This window comes from Astatotilapia calliptera, chromosome 1, assembly GCF_964374335.1.
Source record: "Astatotilapia calliptera chromosome 1, fAstCal68.1, whole genome shotgun sequence".
NCBI lineage: Eukaryota > Metazoa > Chordata > Actinopteri > Cichliformes > Cichlidae > Astatotilapia > Astatotilapia calliptera.
The window spans coordinates 12,834,724-12,862,184 of record NC_137422.1 but is presented as its reverse complement, the minus strand read 5'-3'; the positions used below and the strand labels follow the sequence as shown (position 1 = coordinate 12,862,184).

General features: G+C 42.3%; 2 protein-coding genes across 3 annotated transcripts in view; both read left to right on the top strand.

The window, feature by feature from the left end:
* The window catches only part of LOC113019428 (E3 SUMO-protein ligase PIAS1-like), a 57,650-nt gene extending 36,376 nt beyond the window's left edge, over positions 1-21,274 (top strand). For both annotated transcript variants that reach the window (XM_026163153.2, XM_026163161.2), the window contains exons 3-13: positions 7,513-7,597; positions 7,711-7,849; positions 7,934-8,068; positions 9,277-9,382; positions 9,703-9,776; positions 10,059-10,219; positions 11,201-11,337; positions 11,524-11,755; positions 12,340-12,479; positions 13,908-13,948; positions 15,944-21,274. In XM_026163153.2, coding sequence (XP_026018938.1) covers positions 7,513-7,597; positions 7,711-7,849; positions 7,934-8,068; positions 9,277-9,382; positions 9,703-9,776; positions 10,059-10,219; positions 11,201-11,337; positions 11,524-11,755; positions 12,340-12,479; positions 13,908-13,948; positions 15,944-16,306 — 1,613 coding nt within the window. In that variant the 3' untranslated portion in view covers positions 16,307-21,274. The remainder of the gene's footprint in view (positions 1-7,512; positions 7,598-7,710; positions 7,850-7,933; positions 8,069-9,276; positions 9,383-9,702; positions 9,777-10,058; positions 10,220-11,200; positions 11,338-11,523; positions 11,756-12,339; positions 12,480-13,907; positions 13,949-15,943) is intronic.
* A 924-nt stretch (positions 21,275-22,198) lies between these two features.
* rxfp3.3a1 (relaxin family peptide receptor 3.3a1) lies at positions 22,199-26,625 on the top strand. Its single transcript, XM_026161367.2, has one exon. The coding sequence runs from the start codon at positions 24,633-24,635 to the stop codon at positions 25,617-25,619; it is 987 nt and encodes a 328-aa protein (XP_026017152.1). The 5' UTR covers positions 22,199-24,632; the 3' UTR covers positions 25,620-26,625.
* Positions 26,626-27,461: the final 836 nt, after the last annotated feature.

Sequence of the window (27,461 nt, the reverse complement as noted above, 5' to 3'; positions counted from 1 at the left end):
GGTCTCAGAGAGGAGGAACAGTGTCGTATCTTTGGGTGTCTTTGATTCTATACTAACATGGGCGTGGTGGGTGATGGCAAGAGGCCAAGCTCTGAAAACACAGCAACACGCGTGCTCCAGTGTGCACGCTGACAAGGATTGCAGGACCAGAAAGAAACTTTAATGCCAGCCTGAGCAGTGCTGTGTGCACGCTGGAATGCTTAAATGAGCTCTGTCAGTATGTAACTTTACAACATGTGGATAATAAAAGGTAATAACTGCAGGGGGGGCAAGAAACACTTCTGGAAAGTTGTCATTGTGCATGAATGTGAGTGTGACATTTAGAGCCGACCTTTTTGTCGCCGATCATTCTGGCGTTGTAGTTTGAGTGACGCTGGAAGGATTTTTGTCTTTGTTCTGTCTGTGAACGCTGCTGCATGTTGTGTTTGTGCACGCACATGTGGCACTGCCTTTGATTCTGTGTGCGCGGTGCGCCCGTGCATGCGGTGCACCAGAGAAAAAGTAGCAAGGCCACTAACAAGTTAATAAACTCCAGCTGGGCTTTGTTGTGCTGAAGAGTGGCTATGAAGCTCGAGCACATTCTCTGATGTTTAGCTCACATTTCTTCTTTTCAAAGCAGAGCCGAACCCAGATTTTACGTTTTCTTGCTGTAAAGAGCCTGGTAATAGTTACACCCCTATTTTTAATGTGAAATATAATTTATTATTTCACTCTATTTTATCAGCTGCCAATTTTAACACCTTTTTAGACGTTGATTTCAGTTGTTATGAGCCTGCTGAATGGCAGTTATCTCTTGGTATCAATCCCAAGTAGGTGGCCTCCGCTTTCAACTAGTGGGTAGTTATACCTCATTCTGCCCTTCTGAGTGGAGGTTCACAGGTTAAAACGGCATTAAAAGTGGCTGACGTATAATCAAGTCAGCTCTCAACCACAACAGATGAATTTGCCATCAAAAAACGAGCAAACTCTTGTTTTTACTCAGTCTTTAGCTTTGTTTTGGAACAAAAGGTTAGACGTTGGCACTTCCTTTATTTAACCCACTTTTTACCATGTAAAGAGTGTACATTTGCTAGCTTAGCACAGCACTTAGGAGCAGAGATTATACACGGACAGTAGACGTCTGTGTTGCTCTCTGTTTATCTCTCATTACAATGGATGGTAGAGGCTTACCGAGCCAGCTCGAAGGTAGAGGGGAGTGCGCCTACTGGCAATATGTGTTGTACTGATAACAACTGATAACAGCCATTAAATGGGCCGATAACAGCTAAATCGCATGGTTTAAAACAGATGTGGTCACACTGGAACATAAATTTAGTTCAAACATAAATATGTCAGCCGCAAAACTTTTTTTCTTTCTTCACAGTTGTGTGCTTGTCGAAAGGTTTACAGACGTTTCCTTTTTGGGAAGGCTGGCTCGTTGGCGTGTGGGAATCCCAACCCAGTCACATCCCTTTTTCACCTCCCTTTAGAGCTCATTAATCAGATAACCTATGTATTTTTAGAGACCAGTGTGTATGTGCATATTCATTGTTGTGGGCACTGTGCACACTCCCACAGTGGCTAAGTAGTTGTTAGTTATTTTGGATCTCCTTGAACCTTTGCTGTTTTTGTCCACCACATTTATATTAATAAGTGCACAACAAAATATTAGAGCAAATTCTTAATATAGCCGCTGCAGTTCAGGCTCAGTAGAAACTAGGTCTACAGCTAGGTTAGTGTCATTTCAGCCTCTTCTGTTATTAGGCATGCACGGGGAAAAAATAGAAATACATCTCTGAGTGATTCTATATACTCAGAAAAACTGCAGCTGACTGTATATTTTGGTTCCCGCTTGGTTTATTTCCTCTGTACTGTAAACATCAACCTATTGGAGGTCATTCTCCCATCTGTCACTCCTCCCACCATCTGCCTTAGATACAGTTTACAGTTTAGAAACAGTTTAAAATGCAGCGCAGTGCCAGGTACAGCAAGGGTCTCAAACCGCGTACCATGAAGGACAGAAAGTCTGCAGGCTTTTGCCTTCAGAAGTGCTGAACTGATTTCAAAAGCTCGATATTAAGCACACAGTCTATCACAAACTGCAAAAAATCCTTTAGCCTGTGCTATCTGTAATACCCATGTTAGACCTTTAGAAATTTCACCTCAGCTGTCCTCCTCTCTTCTTCTGCATTTACTCAGAATAATCTCCTGGTACTCTGAGACACATGGTTGGAGATTTGTATTAATAGAAGCTTTTATTTATTTATTGTGATTATGCTTGCGCCTCAAAATTAATGTCCCGGTGATTTATTTATGTTTATTAAGCACCATTAGTCAGAAATAAGATTTCATGCTATGCCGGGAACTGTAATTCCAGCTCTTGATCATTGCTGCATATGATGTAGTCAATTTTATGAGCTTATAACTTTTGCTAAACAGCAGAATCTGTCGCTTTAAGGGGTAATTAGAGGATGCTGTTGCATTAAATTCTGTTAGGATCTGAGTCCACTCTGCAAACAAATATAAAATCTCCTCTTAAATATAAACCAGCAGTTGTACTGTCCACCCATGTCAAGCCAGCATACACCTAATCTTGCTATCAAGACCAAAAGCATCTGAACCAACAGGAGCCGGCTGACTGGCAATAAAGTAAGAGTCTTCACTCTGCTGAAGTGGAAAATCTCACTCAGTCTAGCATTATTGCATGTAACTTTGACCTGCTGAGTTACAAATAAAGGTTGAGGGTTTTGATTAATCACCAAGTTACATATTGACAGACCCACCATGCCAGCGACTTGCAGTCATGTGAAAAGGAGACTTTTCACTGCAGTCCTTTGAAAACCCAAGTCCACCCTTACTCACTCCATCGGAATTAAGAGGGTCAGTAACTGATCATCAGCAAGTGTGAGCACCTCTATGAAAGCAGCTATTTTGGCATTTTACAGTTTATTACGAGTGTACATCCCAGGAACTTCATCTCAAGGTCAGACACTGAGCAGTACAGTACGTCAAAAGCAATTTCAAAGCATGGTAGTGGAGGGTGATGGTTTGGGTTCATTTTAAAGCTACAGGACCACCTGAGCACCTTACAGTCATTGAGTCAAGTCCTCTGTATGCCAAACTGTTTGTCCACTGTCCCAGCTGTCATAGGGGAATCCGTCGCAGGGCTAACACATTAAGACAACCATTCACACTCGCATTCACACCTACGGCCCATTTAGAATCACCAGTTAACATTGCCCATTGGTTCTCTTTGGACTGTGGGAGGAAGCCATAACCCACAGAAACACAGCAGAAAATGCAGACTCTGCACAAAATGCAAACTCAGGACCTTCTTGCTTGCAAAAGTGCTAACCACAGAAGACTGTGCCACTCTAGTATTCTAGTCAAATCTGAAGCCATCTGTTTGACAGCTAAAGCTTGGCTGAAATTGGGTCATGTAACAGGCCAGTGATCTCAAGTACAGCAGAGAACAGAATGGCTGAAAAAGAAAAGAATCAAGGTGTCCAAGTCCAGATCCTCAACCTAGTGCTGAAATGTCGAGGTGGGACCGAAAGCTGTGCATAAACAAATGTTTACATACCTCACTGAACTGAATAGTAAGCCAAAATTCCTCCCCAGTGATGTTAGAGACTGATAAAGTCACACAGAAAATAATTTCATTGAAATATTGCTGCTGAAGCTGGTTTTGGAAGCTATTGAATCATTGGTTATATTTAGTTTGTCCCAAGTACTAAACAGACTTCTGTGAAAAGATTTTTCCCACTTACATGTATATTATTAGAATATCTGCCAATAACTGGGCTGCAATCAGAAGTAAAAATATGATTTAAAAAAAGATTTATTTATTTATATCTTTTGCCTTCCTTACATGAGTGATCGCAACAGCAGATATCAGTGGGCCAAACTGCTGCATCACCACAGTAACAAATCTCTGAGTTTGTTTTAAGCAGCTGTTATGCTTCTTATTCTTGTTCTTCTGTAAACAATGGAAGTCTGCATAGTTTCGTGGGATTTAGCGCCTCCTGAGGTAGCATTTTGTACTTTTGGTGAAACTCAGGCTAACCGTTTCCCCTGTTTCCAGTGAGATTTTAGATTTTCCTTTATTTTTTGTTAATAAATCAACTGTATTTGTTCTGTGTAACATCCATAGATGTGTTGCTTTTGATTTTCAGTAAAAACAAAGTAAAGAAACCCGGTTGTGGCTAGCGCTAGGCTAGGCTCATCAGAGCCCTTGACTAAATCAGAGTCCTATCAGCGGGAGTTTGGAATAGTTCTGACAAGTGCTTAGTGGGCAGTTGGATTGTGTGCTGATAACATTACAGACTTGTTTTGTTTTTTTTTAAATTTATTACCTTGTAAAAATGCATCTCAAACTTCCACGCTGTGCTATATCTCTATGGTGCAGCTAGCATATGTTGCTAAAGATCTGCATTATCAGGATCATTGGAGTGAACGGAGATGACGCGACTCTTCCATTCATCGACTCTGGGCTCCATGTGCTGTGTTAATGGTAGTTGCTTGGTTACCAAGGAAACAGGAGAGTGATGAGATATGGCACAACACGTGTCTTGGCAGCAGTGCCCGCTATAATACCAAAAGTTGACTATTGTAGATTTGAATGAGAAATATGATCTGTGGTGAGAAGACTAAGTTTAGTTTCAAACTGCTACTTTTAATTTTGTGTATAAGCAGGACAGAAATCCCAAGGAAGATTAATGGTAAAGGGCTAATGAGGAGCTTGCATCTGCTTTCAGATATAAGCAGATATATATTTTGCTACTTTAGACCAGTTAGTGAGAAAAACAAAGAAAATATGTTAAAGTTGATGTCCAACACTGTGCTTGGGTAAAAATACAGCCTTGTGTTAGTGAGAGTGAGGAAGACATCAATCAAAGGCCATTTCAACCTCTTTCATATCTCTCCCAACCACTCACTTTGAAACACCAGAAACAAATCCAGCACCAGAGAGAGAGAGAGAGGGAGTTATAGAGTGATAGGAGATAGGCAGAGCAAGAGTGAGGGAGTGAGAGAGCTTTTTCTATTTATAACCTGTGTGCCCGGAGAGGAGGGAGATGGTTGTTCGAAAGCACACTCGCGCATGATTTTGTTCCGCAGTGCACAGGCTGCTGCTTAAAACACACAGGAACATACAGCAAACACTGCACATGTCAAACAAATTATATACCACGCTGGTGATGAGACGGGTCATCACTGGGAAATTTAATGGCTGTTTGGTATGCCGAGAGGAGGTACATGATTGGTCCAGTAATCATCCATAGGAACTGTACTGCCCCCCACCCCCCTATCACACACACGCACGCGCCATATATGGAAAGCATTTTTGTGTTCTTAAAGCTGGTGTGTGTGTGTGTGTGTGTGTGTGTGTGTGTGTGTGTGTGTGTGTGTGTGTGTGTACAGAGACACATTTTAACTCACACACTCACAGTTCAGCATTATTTTATGTAGCTAAAGCAACAACTCCTCCTCGCTCCTCACTTACACAACCTGCAGACCAAAACATTCCCACTGAGATTTATCTGTTTCACAACATCCACGCAGAGGGAGTAAAACATCAACAGTGTTTTAACACTGATTATAGTGGTCTGCGTAAGGAAAACTTGTAATGAAGATTTTTTTAAGAAAATCTTTTTCAGTGGAGATTTTAGTTGCTTTCATTTTTCAGTTTCATTCCAACTAAGAAGTTCATCACCTGTTCTACATCTCAGCTGGAATTTCTTTTTAAATATGTTTTTGTTTTTTTTTGTTTTTTTGGTTGTTTTTTTTTTTGTTTTTTTACCTGTTTGTTCATCTCAACCCAATTTAAAGTGTAGTTTGATTTCATGTGTGTACAGAACACATGAATACAGGTGTAGTAGGTTCAGTGATTTACTGAAACATGTAGGCGTGACACGGGAATGCAACATATAGATAAAAACTGACTTTGCACAGTCAGTCAGGGGACGACCGTGGTTCAGGGGGTTGGGAAGCTCATCTTGTAACCGGAAGGTTGCCGGTTCGATCCCCTGCTCTCTCTGTCTTGGTCGTTGTGTCCTTGGACAAGACACTTCACCTACTGGTGATGGCCAGAGGGGCTTCTGTCAGTCTGCCCCAGCTGTGGCTACAACTGTAACTTGCCAGTGTGTGAATGTGAGAGTGAATGAATAGTTTAATTGTAAAGTGTTTTGAGGGTCTCAAAAAGCACTATATAAAATGCAATCCATTATTATTCTAACTTTATGGTTCAACACAGCCTTAGGAAGCTGTCTTGTAGTCTTCAGGAATAGTTCTCTAGGCTTCTTGAAGGACATTCAAAGCTCTTCTTTGGATGTTGGCTGCCTTTTTTTTCCTGTTCTCAGTTCAGATGATCTTCAATAAAGTCGAGGCCCAGACTCTGGGGAGGCCAATCCATGATCGTTCTTTAAACCAAGTGCAGATGTATCCCACATGTCCCTTGTCAGGTCGTTGTTGAATGTTTGTATTTCTTAACAACAACATTCAGATCAGTTTTCTCAAATATATAGAACGTACTGCACTGAGAGATGCCATCCTCAGAAGCACAACATAAAGAAACGAGACTTTTGCACAGTACTGAATATAATACTTAAATGTCTGTAACTCCCATACCACATTTTTTATGACCCACGGGGCTTTTATCTTGCCAAACGAAAGACTTGAAGGTAGTGTCAAAGGTGAGCTCCCAAAGATGTGAGAGTATAAATATTAGTGCAAACAGAAGGACCTGAGAAACTGTCACGTTTGGAGTTTCACTACGACCTCTGTGGCTGCTATTTTTTGTGTAGTTGCAGTTTAAAATGTAATAACCCTAAAATGATAATTTGCTATTTTTACATTTCCATCTGAAATCATCAAACGAACATGTTCAAACATATTAATGAATTTTTCACAGGGATGATAGAATATATAAACTCTTTTTTAAACCCCTGAACTGCCACTGGTTCGATGGGATACCCATCTGTGCCAAGAGAAACTAACTGTCGGTGTCTGTCTTTCACTTTATGACAGAAGATATTTAAGCAAGTTTCCTAAGAAGCTGAAACATCGTTAAAGTCCAAATGCAAAACAGGGCTCGGTTTGAACCCTCGTGACTCGTAGTTTCATGTTGACCTCCTACACAAATCCAGCTCAAACTTTTCTCGAGCTCGCACCTGTGGGTGGGCCTATAAATAGCACGCACACATTTTCTCCTTCGTTTTCACCTTAGTGTGAGGTTTGGTTTTGGCGTCCAGGTGTTTCTCAGTTAGTCATTTCATGCGTGCGAGCCCTGCCTGATAATGCAGATGTTTATGAAGGAGAGCCCCTCTGCTACACAGCTGTGCACATATTTCCTCACCTGCTTCATGTATGGGGCGTGTTATTTGTTCAGACGTTGTTTTTTATTATATTTATGTCTGAGGGTTTAAAAGTAGATGCATGTAATGTGAGAAAGCAGGCACAATTAATTCAGGTTTATATGTAATGTCCTCAACTATTAAACATGTCCTTTCCCGCTTTCTCTCTGTCTCTCTGCAGCGTCAGACAACAGCCAGCGGTTTCAGGAGACATGTTTCGCCTTCGCTTTAACGCCGCAGCAAGTTCAGCAGATCAGCAGCTCAATGTAAAATTTAACGCCGCTCCGTCAACGCAGGATGCTGAATTGTTCATGAATAATTCAGAAATGTATAGGGTTTGCGCGGCTGCACATTGATAAATGTGTTTCTGCTCTCAAAGGGACATCTCGGGGACCAAATGTGACTTCTCAGTTCAGGTTCAGTTGCGGTTTTGCCTGTCGGAGACCAGCTGTCCTCAGGAAGACCATTTCCCCCCCAATCTGTGTGTGAAAGTAAACGGGAAGCCGTGCAACCTGCCGGTGAGAAGTGCTCAGCCGTTTAATAAAGAATGTTAGAATGCCACCTGGAAAACGACATTAATGATATTCGCTTCTCATTTCTAGGGTTATCTTCCTCCAACCAAAAACGGTGTCGAGCCCAAGCGGCCCAGCCGCCCAATCAACATTACCTCACTGGTCAGATTGTCCACCACAGTCCCCAATACCATCGTGGTGTCGTGGACCGCTGAGATCGGAAGGGTAGGAGCCAAAGCTTTTTGCAGTGTGTGTGAATAACTGACACTTTAGATGCGTAATGAATGAATTTAAACATTTGCTGGTTTGCAGCTGCTCAAATACGAAGGCTTACTTTTTGCTTTTCTCAGCTTTGGTGTCGTTCTGAAGTTGAAAGCAGATATCTGACTTCCTGCAGCTCCCCCACCCTCGTCTAAGCCTCTTCCATCAGACAAACACGTAAACAAGCTTAATACAAATAAGACGAAGCTAATTCTGGCTTTACAAAGAAATGACATAGAAATATTATGTGTGAATGTCTTGTGTTCAACTCATTGCACTCTTGCTCCTTTACTTCCTCTGCAGACTTTTTCACTCCTTATACTTCCAAGCACTTGAATCACAATATAGTCTTTTTTTATTTTTAGTAACACAACATAAGGGACTAGAGACAAGTTACGGTTTGACTTTTTTTTTAATGGCATCATGATCATTAAAAAAATTAAATAAATTCTATTGTGTGCTCTATCCAGATACAACACGGTTAATTAATCTGGTGTTGGAGCTGATCCGCAGGTGTTATTAATGTGAATTTTCTGTCTTAAATAGAGGTCCTGAAAATCTGCATTAATCTTGATTAATGTATGTCCCCATTTATGCAACGAGGTGCTGGCGCATTCCTCAGTGTATGATCACATCACCCGGTGTTCTTAACTTACTGTGTTCACATAGATGACAGACAAAAAAAGAAGAAGCAGAGAAGAGCCTATTTAAAAAAAGACTTAAAGAATACTTTGATTATATAAAGAGGCTTTCAAATTGGTGCGAAGCCCAGGAAGGGGCACAGTGTTCCCTTTTTACAGCCAAACGTTGTAAAAGAAAACCAAAATTGGATAAAAACTACAACTTCAGGGGAAGATTTCCCTTTAAAATACATGGATTCAGAGGCGTTTGATGAAGGATTTCAGGATAAACGCGTCATAAATGTGATTAAGAAAATTCTGTCTTTATATTTGCTGGCTTTTATCGAGGTGGGTGGAGCGCGACGTTCCGCAGACGGACAGTAGAGGGCGGTAAAGGAAAGGTCTGAGAACAGAAGAGCTTGCTGACTGTTGCACAACTTACATTAGTGTCACAGCAGATGGATCGATTTCACTGAGAACATTGAAAGTTATACTGAGTAACATGTTCAAGGACGTGCTGTCACTCTCTGTCGTGTCTTCCCGTGTGTTCAGAGTTACTCGATGGCGGTGTACTTGGTGAAGCAGCAGTCGTCCACAGTGCTGTTACAGAGACTGCGAGCTAAAGGCATCAGAAACCCAGACCACTCCAGAGCACTCAGTAAGGACCTCTTGTTAAAAGAAGCACCTATCCAGTGTATCAGCTAATGCTGTTCTTCTGTTTCCACTGTAATTTAATGTATCAAAGGCTGAATTTGTGGTGTGGGACAGGGCAAAAGGCTTAAGACTGAACTCTTGTTTTGAAATGTTTTCATCCAGTCAGATGGGAGCTGTCTGTATATTTCTTGCATGCTGTTTTGCAAGTTGCATAAAAAGATTTAGGTGCAGTCAGGCAGTGATTCAGGAGGCTCATCTGGTAGGAGAAGTCAGGACTTTGGTTCTGACACTGACACGTGTTTGTCCTTCTCCTCTACCCTGCAGTAAAAGAGAAGCTAACAGCCGACCCAGACAGCGAAATAGCCACAACCAGCCTTCGAGTGTCGCTCCTCTGCCCGGTAAACATGCTCCCTGCTCCTCATGAATTTAAGGCCCTTCTTCGAGGTTCAGTCATGCCCAAACACGTTGCTCCACTTTTTACTTTTCTTTTTCCTCTCATTTTACTTTGTATGTGACTCGACATGCCCTCGCACATAACTTATGTATGTGAACATGAACCACCTGTCTTATTGTCTTCTGGCCCCTATCCTGTTTTGCTATATGGATTTGTTGTGTTTGTGACATTTGTGTGTCACTTATACTTCCTTCGTGGCCTGACTACGTATGTGCTCACCGCGCAGCTGGGGAAGATGCGGCTGATGATCCCGTGCCGGGCGCTGACATGTTCCCACCTGCAGTGCTTCGACGCCACACTTTACATCCAAATGAATGAGAAGAAGCCCACCTGGGTGTGTCCCGTCTGCGACAAGAAGGCGCCGTACGAGCATCTCATCATTGATGGGTAGGTCGCTGTGGCCTGCCGGTGACCTTTGATCAAATAGTGCCAAGAGTGGTCCTCTTCTAAATACCGTGGTTGTAACAAATGCTTATTTCAGTTATTGTTGCCTTTCTATCAGCTCAAAGCAGCCCGGCCGTTCTCCTCTGATCGCTGACATCAATGGGTTGTTTTTGCAGAGAGAACTGGATATTGGATTTTTTTCTCTCTTTGGTTTTTTTCAGGCAATTTTCTGTAAACTTTAGAGATGATTATAGAGGAAAATCCCAGCAGACCAGCAGTTTGTGAAACGCTCAGACCAGCCCGTCTGACACTAACAGCAATGCCACGTTCAAAGTCACTTAAATCACTTTTCTTCCTCATTCTGATGCGTCGTTTTGAAATTCAGCAGGTCGTCTTGTCCCTGTCTACATTCCAAAAATCCACTGAGTTGGTCCCATGTGATTGGCCAATTAGATATGTGTGTTAACAATCAGTTGAACAGGTGTACCTAATAAAGTGGCTGGTCAGTGTATGTGCCACACTATATTTTTTGCAGCAAAAAACAGCCTTTATGTTTAAAGTCCCAGAACACTGTAACAATTTACCTCGTCTCTCCTTTTCTTGTTGTTGTTTGTTTGTTGTTGCTCTGTGGAGCGTTGTATTGTTTTCTTTATTTACTCTGTTACTCAATGCTTGCTATGTGGTTCTTCTTCACACACACATATATATATATATATATATATATATATATATATATATATATATATATATATATATATATATATATATATATATATATATATATATATATATATATGATGGGATACAAATAAAATGATACAGCATAAGGGATTTACTCTAATAAATGTAGTGGGGGGGTTTATCTTCCAAACACTTGCTCAATATAAAAGAACCGTTTGTGGAATGATTTTTAGAGAGAAACTGTAAAGTGGATGTGAAGTCTTTTTCTCTTGGTTGCTGTATGACATGTGTGTTTGTTCTCAGGCTTTTTGTAGAGATCCTCAATAGCTGCACGGACTGTGATGAGATCCAGTTTAAGGAGGATGGCAGCTGGGCCCCCATGAGGTCTAAGAAGGAAGTGCAGGAGGTGTCCTCTGCTTCCTATAACAATGGGCTGGATGGTGAGATGAGGGATAAACAAGGAGGGAGGGAAGGGGAATGCTAGCCTGAAAGCCTGCCTTTAGTGATCCCAGCTTTAATTAGGCGAGGCATCTGTTGGGAGAAGTTGTGTTTTGTTTTTTTTAACTGTTCAGTCTCTGAAAAGCAAAAACATTTGCACAAACTGATACATCACCGCCGCTCTACAGGCTCATGCCGGACCGCCGCAGGCTCAGATCAGCGGAGCTCCTCGGCATCCAGCCACGGAGGCAGCGACAGCAGCAACGGCAAGAAAGTGGAAGTGATCGACTTGACACTGGACAGCTCCTCAGACGATGAAGGACCGGATTCGCCGCCGCCGCCGCCCCCAACGCTGCCTCCTCCTATCAAAAGAGCGTGCCCTTCGATGTCCCCGACCTCGCCACCCGTCATCAACAAAGGGTGAGGCGAGCACACACCCTAGATGCTGATTTAATCTCCGCAGGCAGGTTGAATTTGATTAAATGTGAAATTGATGCTCGTTTTAGCCGCTCGCGTGGGCAGTTTTGTCTCTCTGCTTAAATGATTCATGAGCACAGCATCTTCTTGACATTTCACATCGGCGCTCGCAGTCGGTGCCCGAGCGTGTCGACGAAACATTTGTGTCTGATGACCCGATTGACTTTCCATAACTCGCCTCGCTTGCCTTTTTTGCAAACAGGAATCAAAGTTCAGCCAATCATAGTTTGTCGCAAAATTTCAAAACTGCCGACAAACAGACCCGACTGAAGTCTTGAATCCAGCTTTAGTATGGCTATGAAATTTAAACAGCTGCCTTTTCTACCAATCCAAAATTCATTAGGTGCATCTGCTGCTCCCATTTCTCTTTAATGAATCCTGTGAGTGTTACTTTTCTAATTGAAGGTGACAGGACGGCCCTGTGGTTTATCCCAGTACACGTGACACATCATAAAAGCCTTATTAGAAGTTACGTGGCTTCTTTAGTTCTTTATCTCTTCGTCTTCTTCCTCTGTGTTTGCCTTTAGCGTGTTGAACCTGCACCATCAGGCCTCTCCTGTGAGCCGTACCCCCAGCATGCCCGGGATAGACACCAGCTACATCCCTCCTGTCCCCCCTCTCATCCAGGACTACAGGCCCTACTACCACACCCCCAATGACCTTTCAGGTAATGACATACAGGATGCTTTGCAAGTATTCATGAATACATGTGCATTAGTAAAGATACTGTTGTGTACAGTGCATTTATGTAAACCTAACTATAACCTATATCATTCACAGTGTGTAGCCAAATTTTGTTAAAATTGTGCTAACTTTATGTAAAATTCTGCCAAAGAGCCACACTGTTCTAACATAACAAAAGTATTGTGCAAAAGTCTTGAGTCACCTCTCATTTCTTCCTGTTTATCTTCCAGTGAGCCACGCTTTGTTGTCATTTTTCAAAGTGCAGCAGTTCTCCAGGCTTTCTGAAGGTCTTTGGCTCATCGTGGCTCATTCAGTAGAAGTAATAATTAATAATAAATGCTCCTAACTCAAGAGAAGAAGCAGTGTTGTGTTTACACATAACAGACAATTTAGCAACGCATTTTAAATTCTATCTTTAGCACTTTGTTAGTAGTAGCCTGACACAAAAGTTTGCCATTTTCATACTTTCTTTAGTTGAATCAGATGAAAAATGCCAGAGCTAACACAGTTTGACAGATATAAAATAGTATTTTTGCTCTAACACAGTGATTCCTAAAGAGCTATTAGTTAACTGATCTCAGTGTAGTGTGCAATGTGTCCTTAAAAACACTGAAGAAACTGCATAAGTGGAGGACAAAAGAAGTGATAAGACCAAAAAATGTCAGGCTTAAAAAAAAACAAACAAACTGTAGCCTCTCTTTGATTAATGCAGAAAAGACATTGATTCATTATGCAATAACATGTGGAAAGCGTCTCATTTACAACAACTTCATGCTGAAAATGATCCCAAACATTACAAATGCATTAAAAGGACAAACTTTCATACTGCGATGGATGTTCGGAGAGTAACTTGGGTCAACCTGTCTTGCCCAGTGATATTTGGCATGCAGACTGGAGCAGCCAGGGATCAAACCACCAACAGAATAGTAGATAACCTGCTCTACTTCCTGAGCTACAGCCACCCCAAAGCTTACAGCAGCTGGTATTCCCAGACGGTCTTTCATCCAAGTGCTAACCATCCCCTACCCTGCTTAGCTTCTGACTTCAGCTGAGACTGGGCATGCTCAGGTTGCTATGGTCATAAACTCTAACAATAACAGCACTGTATTTCCATGTATGATTGCAGGTGTTTCAATATATTGTTGTGCCTATTTCCCATTTTTCTGACAAGGAGGTGGCTCAAGACTTTTGCACAGTAAATTCTGAAAGAAAACACAATGGAAAAGGCAAAAAGCTTAAAATTGCAACTGAACTTAACTCTTTAACGTTTAATGAATCGACCTTGCCTATTTCACAGATTTGTGCCTCTCTGTGCTTCTGACTTCTCTTAACTTAAAAAACAAACAAACCATACAATATGTATTTGCATTTGTGATATTCATCACTGACTTTTTCTCTACTTTATTTCCAGAGTTGAATTTTTTCTCTTTTCTTCAAGGGGACAATCATCCGGTACGTACAGCAGTGTTTGATATTGTGTAAACGTGGCTGAATTTAGCAGCTGAAACACTTTGTTGTTTTCAGTAAAATCCTGGAAGCCTGTGAGAACAAAATGTTCAAAACGTGCTTATGGAAAAAAAAGAAAGCACAAGCTTTGTTTTTAGCCCTCCTCAGAAACAAGCTGCCCTCTTTGTGTTATTTCTCATAAAATGTGTCTGTTACCGAGTGTTTTTATTTCTTCTGCCTCTGGGCTGTAGTCTGTACTGGTTATTTAAGGAGAGATGAAGGTTTGCCAAATGAGAGTGTCTTGCATAGCTTCAGTAGTGCAATATCCAGCTGTTATCTGCATCTGGGATTTCTTCTGCCAGTGAGGATGAATGGGATGCCATATGTGTCTAAAATAGTATTAAAATTCAACAGCAACTGCACATCAAGAGTCAGTATTGCTTTGCATGAATCCACAGACTTCACAGTGAGGAGTTTTTGTTGGAGAGCGGTTTCGTTGCTTCCTGAAAGTTTTAAATACACCTGTGCTCCAGTGGTCACCTGTAATGACTTACAGGCGTAGGTCAGTTTTACACATTCTTCACAACTGCATGTATCCATACCTGTGACAGCGACTGTACATGCAGTATAATACGTGAGATTTGAGTTAAAGAGTTTTTGGAGAGCTCGCCGTATGTGCCCCCCCCCCCCTTCGAAGACCACCAGATGGCGATATCTGTTTTTCCAGACTTTGGGTCATGTAGAAGTCTGAAGGGAAACTTCTTTCTGTCTTCTTGACTCTCTCTTGCTGAGTTTATGGGCTAAGTCGCTCATTTTGGGTCATATTCAGTCTATTTATCTACCTATCAGCACTTTGGTCAGTGGTTGCTGTTTTTAAAGTGCTTTATAAATAAAGTTGGCTTGGCTGTTTTTTTTTTTATTCCTGGTCATAATGTGTTCTATAATGGAGCAAGTCATGACTTCAGAAACAGCAGATGACTATTTCCACCTTTCACACTCTCTGTGGTTCAGGTAAAAGTCGCTTCCTGTTTAATGGAGTTCTATTTCCCCACTCTCGCTAAACCATCATTTATATGGGATATCTCTGTCCCATATGAACAAAGACTTAGGTATACCTAAGTCTTATCTTACCATACCTAGGTATTACCTTACCTTACAAAGAACCTTGAGATAGATGACTGTTGTTGTGAAGTGAAACTAACAAGATCACACTATACACACTTTAGTAAAATGGAACGCCATCCATCTATTGTCTTCTGCTGATCCGGGGCTGGGTCACGGAGCCAGCAGCCTCCCTCTAAACCTCCTCCAGCTTATCTGAGGAAACAGCAAGGCCAGCGGAGGCCTGCCAAGAGATGGAATCTCTCTGACGTGTCTTGGGGCAACCCTGAGGCCTCCTCCCAATGGGACATGCCTGGAACACCATGCCAAGGAGGCATCCTTGTCAGACACCTAAGCCACCTCAGCTGGCTGCTTTTGATGTGGATGAACAGTGGCTCTACTGTGAGCCCTGCCCAAATGGCTAAACTCCTCACCCTATCTCTAAGGGAGGTCTTCTGAGAAATCTCTTTTCCACCACGTGTATCCATGATCTCATTCTTTCGGTCGCTACCCAGAGCTTGTGACCATATTTGAGCGTAGGCACATCTTTGCTTTTACACTCACCTCTCTCTTCACCATGACAGAGCACTACATTGTCTGTTATTAAACTGTATCTTATGCAGAACAGCTCACCTGCGTGAAATGCACAATGATTGCCTGTTAGAGTTCTGTCTGTTTGTCTGGGATAGTTTAGTAATCTCTTATGTTTCTCTTATTCTTCTCTTATGTTCTCGCTGTTTGAATGTGTTGTTAGTAAATGAGAAACATAAAAGCAGGATATGCAGATGGGTGAATGATATTTGAACTACTCTCAGACTTAAACTGACCCACATCTGGGTCTTTCAGGACTTTGTGCCTCACTAACACCCCCTCCCTGCTTCTGTTTCTGCCTCCTTTCAGCATTACAACATGGTTATGGCAGCAGCGGCGGCTGCCTCGGCCTCAGAAGACCACGAGCTGCTTCTCAACCGCTTCATGCCCTACACCACCTCCTCCTCCGCCTCCCACCTGTTCCTCGACCAATCGGCAGTCTCCTCTGCGCCTTCGCTGACAGCGCCGACCAACGGGGTGAGCAATTCGGGCAGCACCAGCAGCCTGGTCTCGTCCAGCAGCCTCCGTGACACTCATTCGACACACTCGTCCTCACATTCGAGCTCACACTCCTCACACACGCATCCCGGGGTGGTGGCCAGCCGGAGCAGCACTGAAGCTGCGGTGGCGGCTATTTACGGCGGGATACCCGATGTTATATCGTTGGACTGACCCTGGATGAGTGGAGATGACGGCGCGGGCACAGCTGGAATCCAGTAACAAACTCAACCGCGAGGGGTGACTTTTAAGAAACTAGACTGCCCCCCCCACCCCACCCCCCGCGAGTCATCAAACCCTGAACATTCGAGGAGCCGTGACGACGAGTCGGTCTCAAGAAGAGCACTAATAATATGAGCGGACAACTGATCCTAGTCCAGTCCCGAGTCATCACTTAAAGGTGTGGACATTGTGTTGGTGTGCTGACTTTAGATCAGAAACCTGTCCAGCATGTGAACCCACGTTACTGCTATACTGGTACCAACCCGGCACAACGAGCAAAGATGCTACCTGAGCAAAAACACAAAGGAGGGGGGGCTCTTTTCTCTTTTTTTTTTTTTTTTTTTAAATAAAAACAAAGGAGCGGCACCGTGTACAGAGAACAGAATCTATTTTCCTCTTTTACTTTTGTATGTTAAATCGGGACAATTTCAGTCTAGAGAGCTGCTTCAGTCGTTGTTTGTAAGTGGAGGACTGAGTCGGATTTAATTTTTTTGTGTGTTCTCACACAAACACGAGCTCATTCATATGCCTGTTGCCATGTGGTTTGCTCTCTTTTAGCTATACCCCGTTTCCAGATGTCAGATTTGCATTTCTCCGATCTAAACTTCACTTCTCTCTGCGTGCTGTTCTCTTTTTCTCACGTTCAAATTCATGGCCGACGACGGGAGCTTTTCAGACGCTGAATATACAGTTTATTCATGTGCTAATAATTTTATTATGCTTTTAAGTTATGTATGATATTTAAGCCTTTAGAAATATATATATATATATGAATATATATGCATTCCCTTTGACCTTCAGGTTGATGCTGTGGGGAGTGTGGAATTAGCCATTTCCATTTTATTTTAATGTTTTTCATTTCCTCTCCTCAATTCCCGCCTCCTTTTAGAGACTCTACCTGCAGACAGCATTTAGAAGTGAAACTATTTATACCTGCCAGTTTAGAGGTTTTCGATGGAACAGTTACAGTTGTTTATTTCATTTGCACAATGCCCCCCCCCCCAAAAAAAAAAAAAAACGACAAAAAAACCACACACCTGAATATGATCAAAATAATCAAGAGGGTAGTTTGATCTGTGCGTCACAGTCTTTTCAGTCTGCTGTCCTTCCTTTAAGCCACTTAATCCTCTGCCCACCGTGTCTCGTCTTCTCTGTTGATGATGAAGGTCAAATTGGTGTTGTAGCAGCGCTAGGCCTTTTTAAAGATACAGGCGTCCATAGCACGTGACTAAGCTTAAAGTTGTGCCTGTTCTTTTGTTTTTGGGGGTTTTTTGTTCTTGTTTTTTGCTCAGATTAATGTCTTAAAAGCTTACCCACAACCCCTGGCCCACTTTCCTTTTAATGCATCTTCTGAAGATCAGACCTGTGACTGATATCATCTCAGGAGTTTTATTTGGGAAAAGCAGATAATAGTGGGACACAGTTGAAGAAGGCAATCTCAGCTTGTCCCTTTTTAGACCGGGCACCGAGTCAGATGGTTTAAAAATACATTGCCTGTCTGCTTCTTAAATGAAAAAAAACCTCTGCAATGTTCAGAGCGTGATGTGGAAGTGTCAGAACAGCGCAGCGGTTTTAGGACGGCGTTAACGTTCAGCTTAAAAAAGTGAAAGGTTTGCAGTTTTAAGACTGGACACGCTTGCGCTTTCTGCTCCCCTCAGGTTATTAACAGATCCATGTTGCAGAGATCCTCTGTAATCTGGTCACATTACTGGTGACACCGTTAATCCCGGTGCCCGTTCAGCACACCCCACCTCCCCCTTTCTCTGTGTCCTTGAAACTTTCTCAGAGTCCCCTGTTATCCGTCTCTCTTAGACGCTCTTCTTCCAGAGGTCGGACACGGGCAGTTCCCGTCAGAGCCTAATTATCCCCGCCACCGTGAGATAATCGCTTCTGACAGCACAACCCATCACATTAGATCCTCTGCCCTGTCCCTCCACTCTCGACAAACCAGATACACCCTTCCCTGTCTCGCCCTCTGTGTCTCTCTCTTGGCATTTGTAAATCTTTTCCCAGGTCTTCTCATGGGAACCCGCCCCCCACCTCTCAGACTGACTCAGTCATTTGCCAGAACAAGTCTCGTCTGTGTCGTGTATGTCGTACAGTATTTTATTTATTTTGTATTCATATTTCTGTACATTATATTTTTACATAATGTTTGAATTCCATGACTGAGAGTGTGTGAGTCTCTGGGAACTGATGTTATATGACTTTATTTAATGTGCATTTTACTTCTTTGTTTTTTCCCTGCCAGCAGCACAACTTCTCAGAAAGGTGTTGTGTAGTCACTCATAAATGGAAATGACGCGTGTGTGCGTGCGTGTGTGTTTTCTCTGGAGCTGACTTGGGTAATATTTACGATAAGGGCACAAAACACATGCGTTATTATTACGCGCTTGATTTAATGCGCTTCGAGTTCCTGCTGCTTACCGTTAAGAAATGACCGAGTCGGTGTGAGTGAGCACCCGATGGGTTGTCAGTAAACAGTTTAATGAAGAGTTGCTGTAGATATTCGTTGAAATATTGTTTGATTCTGTCAGGAATTTAAAGGTTTTTCTATTCAAGTGGCGGTCACGTGCAGGTTTGGGCATTTTTGCTGCTTTGGCCAGGCGGAAGAAAAACCGTTCAGAGCCTTTAGTGTCAAAAGATTTAAAGCTTTTTGCCGTGTTCCCACAGCTGCCTTTAAGCTTTAGCTCATCTCAGTGAAACATTAATCCCCCTTCAATAACAACAAGAACCTATAATTTAAAAAAAAGAAGAAAAAGGTTCAAATTGACAACAGAGGTAAGATCACCCCAACCCCAGCAGATCAGCTGATTTCAAAGCCAGGCCCAGTCACCTGAAGCATCTGCAAGCCGCTTTGCAACCCACCTTAATCTCAGCTCCATCTTTAACACAGCGCCTGACGTAATATCACATCTCCAGTTCTCCATCTATGTGTAAGCAAGGAAGGTCTCAACACAGAGCCACAGCAGCAAAGATAAATGATTGCAGGAATAAAAATTTAAAATTATATTTTGGATTTAGTGATCCTCTCTTTAACAGCTGTTTAAGTTTAACCACCTTGTATTCTGTCAGAGTTGCTAATCTTGTTTCAGAAAATAAAAGTGCGTACACGTTTTCTCTGTTCAAAGAAAACGTGTATTCAAACGGGATTATTTGTTATTCTCCTTGTGTTTTTAATGAGTACAAATTAAAAAACAAAAACAGCTCCTCCATCTTTAAACTGTTTGGGTGGGGATCTGCATAGTGTTTTGCTCCAAGTGCTAATTTAATCCTTTGATACATGGGATCTTCCGCAGGCAGTTTGATGGATTTTCTAAATGTTCCAATCGATGCACTTCTCTGATTCCTGGAACCAGCCTAAAAACACCTGGTCATGTGCATACAGGCCTGTCATTAAACCAGATTTCCACTTCACGATTGACGGTGATTTTATTGTTATATTCGGAGAAAACGAGGTGAAAAGCTACTGCCGATCAGATTAATCTGTCGATCTGTTTGTGTGTTTTGTGGCAGGATTTTCAGATTGCAGAGAGTCTCCAACCATAACCGTAGGCAAAGAGGAACCACATTATTTATGATATTATTACCATTATGTCAATATTTAACTTTGGTGGGTTGTTTTGTTTTGTTCTTTTGATGGTTGTCACCCATGAGAACCATGTCACGTAGGCAGGAAGCTGCATGCGAGAGCATTCGTTGTGGAAATCGTGTGGATTTCACTCCCAAAGTGAACTGTTGCTGTTCGCTTGCGGCTCAGGCTCGGTGAGTTGATCGTTTCTGGGCAGCAGGAACTACGTGAGCCTGTGCGTTTGTGCCTTTATCTCAGCTCCCCTGGCTTGCTTTGCTGGTGAAACCTTCGGTCCTTCACGTTCTCTCACGTCAGTTTTATAACTAAGCAGCAGTGTTTGGATACTTGATGAGGTGGTCACAGTAACTGAATGAATCCCATCACCGTCTTAATTTATTGAAACGTCTGTCGTGGCGCTCGTTGGGCAGCAGGTCACGATGGCAACATGAAGTGGGAGAAGAGACCGTGTTGAATGTGTTTGTGGTGAAGGCGGGGAAAGGTCCGATCCAACTCCACCTCGTTTAGGTGTCCGCTGCTCCCTCCTCCTGTGGTTTCATTCGCAGCAAGTGTTTAGGGCGAAGCAGTCTTTATTGAGCTGGGTTTATTTCACTCTAACAAACAGGATGGATAAGCACAAGGTCGCGGCTTTCTCAGTCCCTCCTCAGCAACACACACACACACACACACACACACACACAGAACATGTGGAATAAGGCCACTTTTGTTTTTTTTAAAACAGTAGTTACTCCTAAGTGTGTTTTCAAAAGTACTCCACAGTCAGCCTCGACAAGCAACTCAACTCTTTGGTTGTCATGACCTTAAACAAAAGGGAAAAATCAGCGACGTGTATATTATGTTCGTGTGGAACACTGAAAACTGAAAGATTCAGATCCAGACATGGGTGTTTGATGTCCGTTTGTATGCTTTTGTGCGTCGATTCAGAGCGAGAGAATAAAATAATTTATATATTTTTTAGAAAATGGAAGCTGTACTATTATTTAAAAAACAAAAACGAACCAAAAAAAACAGGGAAAAGAAAAAAAATACGACCGTGGCCAATAACGAGTTCCACGCTATGAAAACGATATCAAAGTCAGACTTGAGACGACATCTGCACTCACTGCCTTAAAACATTCACAGGTTCTGTTTCGTGGCTCCAATCTGGAAAACAAACCTGAAAGGAGGGAAAGGAGAAGACGGTGTACAGTTAGACCCGTGTCAGTTTGTACAAATATACCAAGTGGGAAAAAAAAAATATTTATTACCTGCATTGGACGAAATTGTTTACTTATTGAATGTTACTTGTTTATGTAGAAAAGTTTAGATGTAATAAAATGCATTCTGCTATTTCTCTTGGTGAGTTTCGTCTTTCTTCTTTTAATCCTTTTAGTTCTCCTCCCGAACGGAGGGCATATGTAATCGCTACTGTTTGTTTGGAAGTAGTGTAGGCGGTAGACTGACGGTAGATACCAGTAAAAGCTCAAGATCACAACAAATAATAAGTTAAAAGATTTAGATTACTTACAGTTTGATCATCTTCAAAGTTTACAATAATATGCTAGGCCTGGGGTACATGAATACCTAAGTTGGCTTAGTGTTTGACCTTCACTGTTAGCACCTAAGGTCAAAGTTCATCTTAAAAAAAATTTCAACAAATCATATTGAGTAATATATGAAAGGGCACAGAGAGCTGTGCAACGCTTTTTTTTTCAATACGTCACAATGACGCCATAAAGTTTTACAAAATCACACACTGCACGAATATATCTGAAAGTCTTATGTTTTTACAGCTTATAGAAGACAAAGATTTCAGTCAGTTCTGCTCCAGTCATATGGGCAAAGATAATAAAACAATTTAAGGTCAAAGGTCAGGGTCACACAATTAGGAAAAAGCTTTAGATCCATTGGATGATCTGAAACTTTAAAGCAGTATAGTAGTCACTGGGAGACATAAACACTGTCTTTGGCTCACTTTTTAAAATACAGCATTTTATGACATGACCATTTCCGTATTAACACTGCTGACGTCAGCATAAAACATCAAAGTTGTAGTATAGCTTCTGCCCTATCGGTGGGGTGGAGTATTAGGTGCCACATTTTTATATATATATATATATATATATATATACACACACACACACACACACACACACACACACATATATATATATATATATATATGTGTGTGTGTGTGTGTGTGTGTATATATATATATATATATATATATATATATATATATATATATATATATATATGATTACAGTTGTTTCAAGACAAGCTGCCACGGTTGCTGTATCGTGTGAGTTCGTGAATCGATTCTGAAATCACACTTCAGAATCGGTGTAGTAACAAGGAAGGACATGATTTCTCTTTTAGCTAATAAGCACATTGTGGTGATCATTAAGGACGCGGAAAAGAAGGAAAAAACACAAACTTGGAAGAGTTGGCCGAATTTGTACAAAATGAAATGCTCCGTCATGGACAGATGCGAGTTTATTGATGGTTCCACCCTCGTGTAATAAAGAGCATGTATGTTGTATCGCAAGACGGCTGATCAACTTGTTTCACAAACTCGTGTACACAAAGCATTTTGTAAAGTATAAGCTGTATGTAAAGTAGAGCAGCCGTGACAGATTGTCTTGAAATAACAACTGTAATCTGCACATTTCGACTTTATTCAAAAATGATCAATAATATATATGTTTTCTTAATGTGGCCCTAATACTCCTCCGCACGAAGGGAGCTCTTGTTTTCTCTGCTGGATCATGGTGCATTATTTTATCTGAACACTGGGTGGCGGTGGAGAGTCGTCTTGAACTTTTCGCTTGCTTGTAAATGACGGTCAGAGCTTGGACAGACTCGCTCGGTTCCGCCGGTGACAAAAGCGCAACCTGACAGGAACATTTGATTAATTAACATAATTATGAAATGATTAACTGCACGCGCCTTCCGGGGTTTGATGAAGGAGCGCGCTCTGATGGTCGAACCTTGAGCTCGCCAAACACTTCGACTCCACCTTCCGGTCGAGAGGCGGAGGGTGGAGAGGGGTGGGGTGCAGTAGCGGTTTTAGATACGGGCGACACGGGTGGTTGCCCGGGCGCGGCATCGTGGTGGGGGGCGACATTACGGGTATCGGTAAAAAAAAAATTTAAAAAAATTGCTCGTACTCATGCTGCCCCGACGTCAGCCAGCGCATATTGGGAATGGCATAGGCACCGATCGGTTTTCTATCGCCCATTTGCTGGGAATAAGGGCGCCCTCCGTTTGCGAGGTGCGCCTGCTGCTTGCGGCGCAGAGAGGAGAGGGCGGGGCGGCGGGGGATTCTCTGGCTGGCTGGAGCAGCATCCAATAACCAACTCGCAAAATAAAACAAAATAAAAACAAACCAACAAACACGAAAACACCAGACATTATAATACAGACTTATAATTTGCACTGATGTTTTTTCGAAATTCTATACACGAAAAGTGAGCGCGAGAGCCCTCGGTGCACCTGCTTGCTGCTGAAGTCAAAGTAAACTTTGTCATCTCCGCTACAGTCCAGTATATAGAGAGACGAGACAACGAGGCTCCAGTTACAGCAGTGCAAGTAAACAAACAATATATATAAGAAGAGTAAGAAAATAAATATACACTTTAGGACTAGGGATAAAGGGATCAATAACAATTTAAAATTTACAGTTTGATGATTTAAAGTCTCACACACAACCCGTCGAAAGGGGAGGAGGGGGCGGCTGCTTCCAAATAGAGCGCATTTCATTCATAATGATGTAAATCCAAGCCCATTATGTATTCATGATTTGAATCCTGGGTTGTGTGAAATCTCAGAAATGCACCCTAGACAAAGTGAATCTGTGAACTAAGGTGTAGGTGTGTTAGATCATGTTGTGGTGATCCTTGGGTTGAGGGATGGGTGTTCATACTGCAGTGCAAAATTAAAACCAATGGAAGATGGACAAGAAAAGTTCAAAGCCAGCGGGTCCTCAGTTTAGAAAAAAGAGAAAAGAAGAGGAGGAGAAACGAGCAAAAGATACAGGTAAGCAGATGTGTCATTGGATAATGCAGGTCATCCTGAAACAATCAGAATACTTTATTAATCCCTAAGGAAATTATGTGCATTACAGTTGCTCCAAGAAGAAATGGTAAAAATAGTAACAGTAACGGACTAAACTCCAAACAATACATTATGTTACAGATTTTAATATTAATTAGTCAGTGTCAATTGTTGATTTGTCCTGTTCTCATTGTATGACGAATTATGATGGCTGTTTGGTAGCGTTTGCATACTATGCATACTCTCTCTCTCTCTCTTCATATGTGTGTGTGTGTGTGTGTGTGTGTGTGTGTGTGTGTGTGTGTGTGTGTGTGTGTGTACAACAGCTTTATGTTAATGTACAATCCTTAATATGTTTTATCTGTGTGTGTGTGGGGGGGGGGGGCGCAGAGGGAGTGTTCGCCCAGGGCGCCAAACAGGCTAGGACTGGTGGGGTGAGTGGTCCTGTCGTGCTAAGGAGAGCGGAGATGCGGGATGATGATGCACCTTGGAGAAAGGAGCGAGCGAGGGGAGGTGATAGAGACAGATGAGTTTGTGGCACTCTTGAGATGCAGCCGTTTGGATCTAGCTTAAGATAAAAAGACTTAAGAAAAAAAGTGTACACCTGCATCTAGTTCATCCCGAAGTGTCTGTGAGTGTCTGCTGGCTGGCATTATGAGTGAAGAAAATGAAAGCTTTTATTTGAACAAGTCAGTGACCGAGATGGAGCTCTTCCAAAACCTCGTGGACATAGACGTGACCGCAGACCGGACCCCGCTTCTGAGATTCTTCATTTGTCTGGTGTATTCGGTCGTTTGCGCTGCGGGTCTGGTCGGCAACCTGCTGGTCCTCTTCTTTATCAGGGTCAAACAAGAAAGGAAGAAGTCCAGAGTGAACTTTTTCGTGTTCAATTTGGCCGTTACGGACCTGCAGTTTGTTCTCACCCTGCCTTTCTGGGCCGTGGACACCGCGCTGGACTTCAGCTGGCCGTTTGGATATGCAATGTGCAAAATCATCCTGTCCGTCACCGTGATGAACATGTACGCCAGCGTGTTTTTCCTCACCGCCATGAGCGTGACCCGCTACTGGTCGGTCGCTTCTGCCCTGAAGAACAGAACCGCGCGGAGATCGTGCTCCGCCAAATGGGTCTGCGCAATTATTTGGACACTGGCGACTCTGGCGACTGCGCCCACGTCGATTTTCTCAACAGTCACCAGCGTAACTGGAGAAAAACTGTGTCTGCTGAGGTTTCCAGGTGGACAGTACTGGTTAGCACTCTACCACATACAGAAAATCGTCGTAGGCTTTGTTTTGCCCATGTCAATCGTGTCCATCAGCTACATCATGCTGCTGCGCTTCATCCGCAAACGGAGTATGAAAACCAGCAACCCCAAACGCAGATCCCAAGTTACAAAATCTATCACCATCGTCGTGCTGTGCTTCTTTCTTTGCTGGATGCCAAATCATGCCATGACCTTGTGGAGCGTACTGGTCAAACTGAACGCTGCAAACTGGGATAATGCGTACTACACGGTTCATACGTATGTGTTCCCACTGACAGTGTGTCTGGCGCATACCAACAGCTGCCTCAACCCAATCATTTACTGCCTAATGAGAAAGGAGTTTAGGACCAAACTGAGAGGTCTGATACACAGAGGATAGTGGGTGTTTTGTCGAGTCCTGCCGATGATTTTACGCAGGGCGAAAGGTGTTGGCAGACAATGACGCGCTTAATGCGCACGCAGAAAACGAGCCAAAACAACCAGAATAAGCAATCAGGCCGAGCAACATCGTGTCAAGACTCAGAAACTTTTAATTTTGATGAGTGTTTCTTGATTTTAAAGTCTACTACTCCATCTACTTTTTTAAAGCGTAATGTGGCTGAATCGTTTAGCTTGTAGGGCTGGGCTCTATAGAATCACCTATTTTGTGTAAAAACTAGTCCAAATATGAACATTATGGCACAACAGCTGTTCACCAAAATGATCTATGATGTTTGTGAGTGTCTCTAGTTCAAAGTCCGCACGTAATTGCGCATGACAATATGCTTAGGTGTGCTGGTGGTGTTGAGTGGCTAAACGCCTTTTACATCCTTCGGTGAATGTCTTGGCAAATACTGTTAACAGCGTACACACAACCGCACTTAAAGTCTTCACCGGCTTGAAGCAAAGAGGTGAAAGTTGCAGGTCACGTGTTTCATTTTCTTTTTTTAGACATCAATCATTTACAGGTGCAAAGAGACACAAAAGACAAACTGAAATATGATTGTTGGAAATACCGAGAAAAATGTATGTACTCTTTGTGTGTGTGATAATAAAACTGTTCTTCAGTTGTCACGTGGGTCAGTTATCCTCACAACTAATGAAACGAGTGATCTGATTAGCAGGTGTTTACCGGTTTGACTCATGAGCAGCTGATGTGACGGTGAACAGAACATGGAAGCTGGTGATCTCAAATGAAGCGACTTTGTAATGGCTTTGCGTCCTCACTTACTCATCAGATGAAAAGAAGAGCCTCTCAATGAGCAGGTGTCAGGTAAATACAAGTTACACATTCATATCAGAGATTATGGTCTATTTTTGGATGAGCACTGGACAGCTGCTGACTGAATTGAACTAAATGTAAAATGTCGAATTAAAAAGAGGGAGACAAGTTTTTCTTTAATTTACTAATGCGTGTATACTTTTTTTAATAATAATAATGGATTGGATTTATATAGCGCTTTTCAAGGCACCCAATGCCACTATTCATTCACTCTCACATTCACACACTGGTGGAGGCAGCTACAGTTGTAGCCACAGCTGCCCTGGGGAAGACTGACAGAAGCGAGGCTGTCATATCACGCCATCGGCGCCTCTGGCCATCACCAGTAGGCGGTAGGGTAAAGTGTCTTGCCCAAGGACACAACGACCAGGACGGAGAGCCCGGGGATCGAACCGGCGACCTTCCGGTTACAGATACGCTTCCCAACCCCCTGAGCCACGGTCGCTAAGTAGCTAAGCTTTCCTAGATATTTCTGTTCTATTAAAAAGCCAGAAATGCGACACGTGATCCTGTAAACAGAAATATTTGTCACTCACTGTGCTTTCAAGAAAGCGAGCTGTTTTTTTAAGTAATATATGCATATATACATGCAAATGAAACTTCGATAACAATTAGAAACTGTTCATTTCTTTGTAAGTGAGAAAACTTCAACAAAATCAGGACGGGATCAAATAAATAATTGTTTTAATAAACAACCCAAATCTCAACAGCATATGAAACAGTTATCTACATTACTGCTTGTATAAAATAGCTACAGGTACAAAGATAAAATTGGGAAAGAGCCCCTTTTCTGCATTTGGTGACGTTTGCTTTTATGAGCAAAGATCTTTGACTATGCATAAATCCAATAAACTTCAACAAAGTATTTTTAAAAAGACAAAATAACTCGTTTAGATTTATCACAATGATGTAAATGGCAAAAAGTTTAAATGTATCAATCAAAGCATCTTTTTCCTAAAG

Coding starts and splice junctions, on each gene's coding strand:
- rxfp3.3a1 (XM_026161367.2), top strand. CDS start 24,633: ATGAGTGAAGAAAATGAAAGCTTTTATTTGAACAAGTCAGTGACCGAG.